At 36.3% G+C, this 11,004-nt stretch overlaps 1 protein-coding gene across 2 annotated transcripts; it reads right to left on the reverse strand.

The window, feature by feature from the left end:
* Positions 1-1,650: 1,650 nt before the first annotated feature.
* LOC107679455 (gastrula zinc finger protein XlCGF57.1) lies at positions 1,651-10,719 on the reverse strand. Of its 2 annotated transcripts, XM_016475004.1 has the most exons (4): positions 10,647-10,657; positions 10,304-10,367; positions 9,988-10,122; positions 1,651-2,810 (listed from the first exon to the last, which is right to left on the reverse strand). In XM_016475004.1, the coding sequence occupies exons 3-4, from the start codon at positions 10,070-10,072 to the stop codon at positions 1,651-1,653; spliced, it is 1,245 nt and encodes a 414-aa protein (XP_016330490.1). In that variant the 5' UTR covers positions 10,073-10,122; positions 10,304-10,367; positions 10,647-10,657. The 2 variants fall into 2 exon arrangements, with proteins under 2 accessions (XP_016330490.1, XP_016330489.1); XM_016475003.1 differs by lacking the exon at positions 10,304-10,367 and having other exon boundaries at positions 10,647-10,719.
* Between the last annotated feature and the right edge of the window lie 285 nt (positions 10,720-11,004).

Raw genomic sequence — 11,004 nt, forward strand, 5'->3', positions numbered from 1 at the left:
TATTGTGGCCAGCCTAAGGCACACCTGTGCAATAATCATGCTGTCTAATCAGCATCTTGATATGCCACACCTGTGAGGTGGATGGATTATCTCGGCAAAGGAGAAGTGCTCACTAACACAGATTTAGACAGATTTGTGAACAATATTTGAGAGAAATAGGCCTTTTGTGTACATAGAAAAAGTTAGATCTTTCAGCTCATGAAAAATGGGGGCAAAAACAAAAGTGTTGCTTTTATAATTTTGTTCAGTGTATATATAAATAATAATAATATATTAATATAATAATAAAATAATAATAATAAATAGGCCTATACGAGAAATATATTTTTACTTAAATAATAAATTAAGAAAACGAAAAACAAAACAAAACTTTGCAACAAGTAGCCTAGTATGCAGAGTTTCGGTTCATTTTTGTGCCGAGTAAAAAAAAAACAGACGGCAGAAAGCGGCATCCTACTTTTCTTTAGGCTTATTTTACAAAAGCACAAAAATTTGTTTTTCTTGTGAATGTACACAAATAAAAGCAAACCTTTTACAATTCTGATTATCTTTATGACTAAAAGGAGTAGTTTCTTCCACTGTTAGAAGGAAAAAATTCAAGTGATTGCGCCGGTGCCACCGCACGAATGCGCGCACACAGTTAAGCTTTGCTACCTTGACAATGCAGCCTGTTCATTATCATAATAATATACAGTCAGTCAAACGTATGGAAAAAAACACACTGCTCAGTTCAAATATGTAGTAAAGTCTGTGCCGTAAACCGTAAAATACTGTTAATTGAAAGGATTTGTTGTGGAGTGAGGGGAACTAAAATAGCCTAGCTATGTTTACAGTGTTTATTATAATGTTTGTAAACATTTCGTGTCGACATTAGGCCTATTTCTGAATGAAATAATAAAATGTGATTTTTTTTGTATATGCGTAGCGTATTTTAACCATGCAACAAACCTTTTTAAATAGTTTGATAAATTACTGAAAAACATTAATAAATGACTTTTTAAACCATTTAACTGATTGTATTAATCGGTCAAAAATTATTACGGTCGGTTAATGGTTAACCGGTTAAAATGAACATCCCTAACCTAAATGCATCTATGTTCGCACGAACCATTCGTGATCCAGCTTAATCTCCAGTGAGTATATGTTGTTTTAATGAATTTTGCAAATCGCCTTTCCTAATAATGTGCTAGTTAGCAAGTTTCACGATGAATGCGGCAAAAGTTTACAGTCTCTCAGAGAACTGGTCATCCCACAGAAGAGAGGGGCGGGGTGAGCAGAGCTCATTAGCATTTAAAGGGAAATGCACCATAACGGCTTGCTGTGAACAGAGCTGTTTTTGACAGGGTAAAAAGGAGAAAGTTTAACCAAAGTATGTTATAGACTTTTAATTAAGACCCTAAAGAATCATATCAAATTGTGGAAAATGGGCATCCGATGACCCCTTTAACTTTAGATTTCGAGTTTTCAATATATGTAATGAACCAATGCCACCATACAATTGAAATTTGAGGGCACCTACTACAACCACTCATATGTACATATGACATGGAAATAAAAATCCTCTCCAAGTCTCTTCTAGTATACAGAGGTGAATAATGCAAATGATCATGAAGGCGGACAATCAGATTTGGCCCACAATCAGCTGCAGTGTTATCGTAACCTTAATTTCACACAGATAAGTATTTTCTGGTGCCATTTTAAATTGCTGAGCCATTTAAAACTCTTCCCACACACAGAACACAAATAGGGTCTCACATCTGCATGACATTTTAGGTGTATCTTTAAGTGTGATGGCAAAATAATTTTTTTATTACACTGATCACAATTAAATCGCCTTCGTCCAGAGTGAATGTGCAAGTGATTTTTGAAATTGCTCTTTTTAAACATTTTACCACATTCAGAATACTGCACTTTCTTTCCATAATGAGATTGCAAATGATGTTTCAGGTCTTTTTGATATGTAAAACTCTTTTTACACTGAAGACAAGAGAATGGGTTCTCTTCAATGTGAGTTATTACATGTTTCTTAAAGTGTTTCCTGTCTGTGAAACTTCTCCCACACTGATGACATATAAAACAGTTCTCTCTTGAGTGAATCCTTATGTGGTAATTGAGGTTTACTTTACCTCTGAATCTTTTTCCACACTGGCCACAAATGAACGGCCTCTCTCCAGTGTGAATTCTCATGTGAGTCTGTAGATTTCCTTTTTGTGAGAAGGTCTTCCCACACTGTTTGCAGGTGTAAGGACTCTCTCCAGTGTGAATTTTCATGTGGGCGTTTAGGGTTGCTTTACGAGTAAAACACTTTCCACATTGAGGGCATGTGTAAGGCTTCTCTCCAGTGTGAATTGTCATGTGGCTTTTAAGGCTTCCTCTTCTAATGAAACTTTTTCCACACTCTATGCAAGCATAAGGGCTCTCTCCAGTGTGAATTCGCATGTGAATTTTAAGGCTTCCTTTTTGAGTGAAACTTTTTCCACATTGTGGGCAGGTGAAAGGACTCTCTCCAGTGTGAATTCGCTGGTGGATTTTAAGGCTTCCTTTTTGAGTGAAACTTTTTCCACACTGTGGGCAGGTGAAAGGACTCTCTCCAGTGTGAATTCGCTGGTGGATTTTGAGGCTTCCTTTTCGACTGAAACTTTTTCCACACTGTTGGCAAATGAAAGAACTTCTCGATCCTGTATTTTTATTTCTTTTAAGTAAGGTCTTTTCAGTCAGTGAGCAACTAGAAGATTTTTCTCCAGTAATAAAATCCTGTTTCTCATACTGATCTTCTTCCATTTTATTTTCCTCTTTAAGCAGCATCACGGCTAAGGTGAAAAGGATAAATAAAAGTTAACCGAAGTTTAATGACACAAAGCAACAGAAATTATAAAATATAGCTCCAAAGAGCAATTAAGGGGCCAAGCACAACAGAGGTAAAGTGAAGAGCTAAGGAGCTGTCTTTAATTACTCCGTAAAGACCAGGGTTCTCCAACCCTGCTCCTGGAGAGCTACCTTCCTGCAGATTTAAGTTCCAACCCTGCTTCAACACACCTGTTAGTAATTAAGCAGCCCTGAATATCTTGATTAGCTGGTCCAGGTGTGTTGGATTAGGTTTGAAGCTGAACTCTACGGTATGGTAGCTCTCCATGAGCAGGGTCGGAGACCGCTGTTAAAAGACATTTGTTGATACCGAATTTTACAACAAATTCAAAATAGCCGACGCCCAAAAAGGCTAACATGGGAAAATTAGGTATCCTTCAATTCAGTATGCCGTTCCAAATCTACAAGACAAATCTTATGATATTTGGCCAAACTGGTCATAATTTATGAGCAGAAATGTCCATTTTTTTATATATATTTTGACCAGTAGGTGGTGCTGTGCCCTCATGCTTTCATGCTTTTTATAACACATACCAAGTTTGGTCAGAATCCGCTAAAGCAGGGCTGGGCAACTTCAGTCCTGGAGGGCCAGTATCCTGCAGAGTTCAGCTCCAACCCTAATCAAGACACCTGCCTGTAGCTTTCTAGTGATCTTGAAGACACTGATTAGCTTGTTCAGGTGTGTTTGATTAGGCTTGTAGCTAAACTCTGCAGGACAGTGATCCTTCAGGACCAAAGTTGCCCAGCTCTGTGTTAAAAATCATTATGGAGATGTAGCCTTATGTCCATTTTTGCACAAACTTAATCAAATTCATTACCACGCTTTATGAAACCCGGTTTGGTATATCAAAAGGCTTTTGATAACTTTTTGTCAGCATTGTCTGAAGAATAACTGAGCCAATTTTGGTGAAAATCGGACAAACTGTCTAGGGCAAGTTCAAAAAAGTAGATTTTGAGCATAATTCATAATTGAGAACAATCCTGATCCATAGAATTTTACAATTTTGACATGCATTCAACACGGCATGAGCCAAGGAATCAAGAGGGAAAAAAAGAATTTTGCTTCTAGACCTTACAGTTCAAAAGTTAATAGCAGAAATATGAGTGCAAATTTGGCCTATTGGTGGCACTAGAGGATTTGAGATAAAGACTCCAAATTTCATATGGCTAATATTAAGACTGTCCTCTATCTGTGTGCTAAATTTTATACCTTTCCCACAAGTGGTGCTATGGGCTGCCATAGACTTCCAGAGCAGAAGAAGAAGAAAACTAACGTATACAACAGGTGGCTAAAAAATACATTTAATGTATTAAAACCAACATGTTCACGAGATCCTTTACCCACTAAGCTACCGAAAAAGATGTTAACTGTGATCTCAGTACCTTTAGTCAATTATTCGCTTTCTTTAGGACATGTCCAAAAAACTTTAAAGCTGACTGGAAAAACAAAAAAAAACACAGCCTGAGGAAAACTGGTTAATCACTCAACAATTAATTATAATATATTAGAAAAAACGTGCCCTCAGTTTTCAGGTGTTTTTTTATTTTTTCAGTTTTGTGTTTAGTTTGCAGAAGAACGTTAAGGTTAAGGAATATCTGCCAGGACTTACACCATGTCTACACCATGTCTACACCAGACGTGAGTGGTGCGACAAAATATTATAGAAACCATTATAATCAGTGATGCTTTCGGTAACACTTTAGTATAGGGACCAATTCTCCCTATTAACTAGTTGCTTATTAGCATGCCTATTATTAACATATTGGCTGTTTATTAGTACTCATATAGCACATATTCTGCATGACCATTTTCTACATACCTAATCCTACCCAATACCTAAACTTAATAACCTTATAACCTATTAATAAGCAGCAAATTAGTAATGTATTGAGGCAAAAGTCATAGTTAAGGGTTTGTTAATAGTGAGAGTTGGACCTTAAAATAAAGTGACCATGTCAGTGCCAATAGCCTCGTGGTTAGTGCGCCGACATAAAGTGCAACTGCACTCACGGTGACCCAAGTTCGATTCCCGTCTCGAGGTCCTTTGCCGATCCCGCCCCCCCTCTCTACCCAATGCTTTCCTGTCAGCTCGAAAGAGTCAGAAAACGCCCATAAATATAACTTAAAAAAATAAATAAATAAATAAAGTGACCATGCTGACTAAACTGGATATGGCGCAACACGACACAACAAATCCCAGACAAGTAAACTGTTGCCCCTTTCTATTTATGACATATAGGGTTGGGTATCGTTTGAAGTTTATCGATTTCGATTCTGCTTATCGATTCCGATTCTTATAGATTCCAATACGAAAAAAAAAAATCCAATATAAAATATAGCTGCAAGCAGTGATTACCGGGGTTCAAGCGCTTTAGGTATTTAAGCACATAAGGAAAAAGACATTACATATTATTTAGCAAGCCTGTAACCACCTAAATCAATTATTAAAAAAGCATTTTTGGCAAATCCAGGGGCCTGTTTCAGAAAGGAGTTTAAGTGAAAACTCTGAGTATGTTAACCCTGAAATGAGGGAAACTCTGGGTTTTCTGTTTCAGAATGGGAGGTTTGTCAAACCCGAGAAAGCAGGGTAAGTCAAGCCCGTTTCAGAAAGGGAGGTAACTTATACTCAAGAGTCAGTTACCGTGGTAACTTACTCTATGAACCTAACCTGGTCGGGAGGCAGGTTTTCTTCTGTAAACCCAGAGTTTCTTACGGTCTCCTCCCCCTTTTTAAAGTGTAAGCGATGTTTAAATACCTCATTTTTAAGTGCATTTATGTGGTAAGAAAAATCATCCTAATGCAAACGTAAACAAGATTATTTTTTGTTTCCCCCACCTCCCCCCTTCAAACACCAGACACCGTCAAAGTGACAAAAATGGCATGTCCTTTCATACTGTAGATGGCAGATTAGTTCGTAGGGAGTTACATTTTTTTGTGCCATATCCACATACATATTTATTTGGTAGTTTTCTATATCGGGGATGCAGAGCACATTATGGCCGCTGTATGCAGAGCCGTAACGAAGGTGTGCCTCGCTGACGTTCACTTGATAACATCTTGCGGCGACCTCTGGAAGTAACCCAATAATTAGAATTTCCTTTAGACTTTCCAGTGTGGCTGGATGCATTGATGCATATTCCCATCATCGCACCTTCCGAAAATGAAACAGATATGGAATGGAAGGATGCCATATGGAAGTAGTCCGAGATATATGCTGTAACCACCAACACAGCTATTACATAAACACAAATTATGCACAATTTGATCATCTTTATTTCCTAAAAATACAAAAGCAAGTGTTATTTTTATTTTATTATTATTATTATTTTTTACTGTTGGATTTTAGTATTCTTCCAACACTTGGTATTATGGCCATCTCCTCTTCATCTGTTCTTCATTATTTTGCAAGCCTTCTTGCTGTTGACCGAGTAGTCAAATGTTAATTTCATTACTCTAATTAAGAAATGTAACAGGTTGGATTAGAGAATCTTTAACTATGTGAAAAGATTAGACTACGTGGGAAAAAAAGCTGCTGCACATTGAAATAGACACTGAATTAAATTTATTTCATATATCAAATGTTTGTAAAGTCATGTAGCCTACACCCATGAACATTTTATGCTTAAAGCTTTACCTGATTGAAATGTTTTTATACTTCATTTTTAGCTGCTGTCACGTTCTTCTTTTCTTTTCTTTTTTTGCCCATGGGATACCATGAAAATTTATATTAGTTCAATAACCTACCGTTCTGCCAGTTTTCACCTTTGTTATTATAACAGTGATTAAGAATTAAACTTATGCGTTGACTCAAAGTGTGCGGACATCTTTTTGTCTGTGCTGTTGCCATGGTGAATCATAATTTCGGAGTTCCATTGATCATGACTTCTCATAGTCGTGGTGCACGCGCTACACTCAGAGTCAACCTACTCAGAGTTGACTGAACTAACACAATTCAGCTGTTCTGAAACCGAAAACTCTGAGTTTCCCATCTCAGGTTAAATTGTGAAGTTTTGAGTTTTCGTTTAGACTTTATAGGCTTTTGGGTATATTTGGACAGGCCCCTTTTCTAAAGCACCCAGTTTTAGCAAAATTTCAACATGTTTTTGATAATTACTGACCTAGAGAGTCCAGAGAATTGCACTATGGTGGTTTTTTCCAGATTGAGCGAAAAACCTAGGACTAGTTTGCAAAAGTAGGTTTTTCACATCTTCTCAATCATTTAAAAAACGGTTTGATTGACAGCAGTAGCTCTAGAGGCAAAGTTGTTTGGAACGAGGAGGTCTATCATATGATATGAATATTGCGTATATGTGCGGAAAACCGCGCAATGTACAATCGTTTACGCCCTCAAAATATGCGATACCACCCCCCAGTGGCCGATTTCTTTCAAATTTATCACAGACCTTTGGGGCCGTGAGTCAACCAGGCCCACCGAGTTTCGTTCCGATCAGCCTCCGTTAACCTTGTCTAATAGGTGCTCAAACTTCATCAGCCAATGGTGGCCATGTTTTTTTGAGATACGCAAATATCCCCATAGACACTTGTGGCACTTTGGACCAAGCCGATTTGGACGATTTTCATGTTGATAGGACAAATGGTTGCCTAGTTATAGCCATTTTTATGATGCAAGAAGCAAGAAATGCAAGAAGATGGGAGTGAACTTCTTTTAACTTGAGTGCTGCATTTTTAGAATGGCGTTTCATGCATGAGACGCTGTAAGAGACACGAGCGCAACAGTCAAACACATCCATGTTTACACAGAAAAAACAATGGAAAAGCAGCGCAATCTAATAAAAAACCTGTAACTACTACTGTATGTCTGATATTTCATGTTTGCATCATGGTGACAGGCTGAAAGCTGCTGTTTTTACAGAACATTTATAGTTAATAATAGTATACTTGTGTTATATACCTTACATAATTTTGAATTTGAATTACCTTGACTTTTGAGATTTTTTTTAAAGCATTTTCACTATTTTTATTATTTCTGAACACATATGTATAAGACAAGTTTGTACAATAGCCTATGTAGTTGTAGTTCATGCATCTTTTCTGCAAATATATTTAACAAGTGCTTTGTTTAACATTTACATTATATACATTTACATCAATTTTCTTTAACTAGATGGTTAATAAAGAAAAAGTTACTTGAATCACATTGTAGTTACATTTTCATGTTGACGTAAATCGTAAAAATCGAGAATTGGTCAAAATTCGAAAAAAATCGAAATTTACATTTTTTGCCAAATTGCCCTGCCCTAGCTATCCATTGATTATATAAATAACAACATAATTGTTTTGTATTGTTAGAGTAGAGTTAACAGTATTTTTGAAAATTGTAAGACTGAAATGTCTTATAAATAATAAAATAGTAAACTACACACATACATAAAAATTCATATAGAAATGATAAACTGCTTAGTTCAACCTCAAGCATTACTGTTATTTTGGTCTATACAAAGCATACTGGGACATTATTGCTTTCACAAATCACGAGGAAATCGAACCTCAAACGGACCCACAAATTAACTGTAGTTAGCTTTTGGGTCCTTTCAGGTCTGAGATGGTTGTTCACATTGTTCGTTTACATACATGAGCTGAACCACTCCAAGAACTTTTAGAGAGCTCAAACTAACAAGGTGTGAAAACACCCTAATATGCTGTGTAAGCTACACAGAAATAAGTTAGCATTAGCAAAGTTTTGACCATTGCAGCAGTTATTTTACATAATTTAATGATAAAAACACTAGTCATCATGATATTAATTACTAGGCATTTCCAGATATCAAATAGTTAATGTTAGTAATTGTTCTTTAAAGAAACCAGCTCAAATGATCGCATTTACATTAATTTTGATTAGAATGTTTATCAATCGATTAATCGATTAATCAAAACTCTTCGAGCATGCGCAGATTTTTGCAGGTACTGCACAATTCCAAATCAATCAATCTGGCAAGATAAAATTTAACTGTGTTATTTATAAGATGTTTTCTAAAGTGCCAGGGACAGCAAAGAGAAGGTTTATTATCTCAAAACTTTCCATTTTTGATCACTATAATCACTAAATGAATCAATGAATCTAAAATCACTAGCGTTTTGAAAACTGCTTGTAAATCTCTCATTATGCTATATTATCAGCACATATTGGATTCAATCTTTTTGTCAACCTGTTTACTGTTAATTAGAGCAGTTTTTATATATATATATATATATTTTTTTTTTGGCACTAATTAGTCATAAGCCTCACTGACCTGAGCATATGCATCTCTGTTTTTGAGTTAAAGGGGTCATATGATGCTGCTAAAAAGAACAGTATTTGGTGTATTTGGTGTAATGAAATGTGTTTATGTGGTTTAAGGTTCAAAAAACACATTATTTTCCACATACTGTACATTATTGTTTCTCCTCTATGCCCCGCCTTCTGAAATGCGTCGATTTTTACAAAGCTCATCGGTCTGAAAAAGAGAGGTGTGCTGTGATTGGCCAGCTATCCAGTGCGTTGTGATTGGCCGAATTCCTCTCACATCGTGACGTAGACATGTGGGGGCGTGTTAGAACGCGCCGTTTTAGGTAGGTGTGGCTGACTCTTAACTCTTATAAAGAATATCTCTTTGGATTTGAGACTTTAGTCTTTGCAACTTTACAGATCTTCTTTATGCACCAAGAGCTTGTAACACTCCAACGAGAAAGGAAAAATTGAAAACGCATCATATGACCCCTTTAAGAAAAAAATAATTCTTTGTATTGTAGATTCTTTTGGCAATATTCACTCAAATAACAGAGGTGCATGCATAAGCTCAGATCAATGAGGATTACAATCAATCAGTTCCAAAAAGTTATACAGCTGTGCTATTTGAAACAAAACAAGTTAAAAGATCCAATATTTGGTAGCAATATAACATAACAGGAAATTTATAAGCATTTTTTTGTAGGCCAGTTATTTTGGATGGGGAGCACCACAAGTATATAACAGGTGTTATATACAGGGTATAACAAGTGTTATACCCTGTGTGGGCACAGTCGGTAGGTTCTTACCAATGCAACACCATTCATTTATGCAGAAGCCAACATTAAAATAAGGATCAAATGACTTGAGTTCAGCTTTGAGAATGAAAACCAACCTGTTTGTTCCTCAGTATCTTCATGTTTGACTCTGAATGCTTCTTCAATCTTCACATCTTCACTCTCCTCTTTAATAAACGCCATCTTTATACTATTATGTCATGTGGATATCAGTTGCTTCACCAAGAGTTTTTCTGCACATTTGGACACAGACACAGACACTTAATATAGGCCTTTAATACACACACACATTATACCAACTAATATTATATTTGCAGAATTTGCAAACTACAATTAATAGATTCTACTTTCATCAAAACATGTTCTGTTGGTTTGTAAATGATCGTTCCATGTTTGTGTTCTCGTTGCATTTACACTGTTTCACAAGTAGGTGTCGTCGCAGTGCAATGATTGGAGCGCTTCCAAACAGTGAATCAGTCTGCGAAATAATTGATTCAGTTGACTCGAAGTTTTTCGAAAAACTCCGTTTCCCTCACCACTACTTGCCAGTTTAAGATTTATGAAGAAAACGAAGCGAGAAGCGCAGTTTCTGTTACTCAAATGTGGATGTACTTCACTCAAGACATAACGTTTGCTAATATTCGATAAAACATCACAACGCTATATTCAACAATAAATCATTAGTTGTAAAGTTCTTGTAGAGAGGCTATGCATTTGTCTGAACATTTTCTTCCATTTAAATGCTTAAAACACAAACCTTTCTTCAGCAGAATCAGACGCAGCAGTGCGGCGCAGCCTTATAACGTCACACTCCCAGACTAAAATAAAAGTCCTCAAACGCTAAGTGACGTCATCCGAACCTCAGTCATCGCTACATTTTTTAAAGATTTTGATCCGGAGGGGCTGAAAAAGATAAGAATTTACCTCACTTTTCCAGTTTTTCCTGAAGTAGAAGAGCTTAATTTTAAAACGATTAATGGCATCCATTGAGAGAATTCCTTAGCTCAAATTAAAAAAATAAAAAATACTATAGTATTTTATAGTAAATACTATACTGTTTTTGAACCATACTATAGTAAAGTACTTTAATTTGTTGTGGTAATTCTATAGTTGCT

Source organism: Sinocyclocheilus anshuiensis, unplaced genomic scaffold (assembly GCF_001515605.1).
Source record: "Sinocyclocheilus anshuiensis isolate Anshui unplaced genomic scaffold, SAMN03320099.WGS_v1.1 scaffold428, whole genome shotgun sequence".
In the NCBI taxonomy this organism is placed as follows: Eukaryota; Metazoa; Chordata; class Actinopteri; order Cypriniformes; family Cyprinidae; genus Sinocyclocheilus; species Sinocyclocheilus anshuiensis.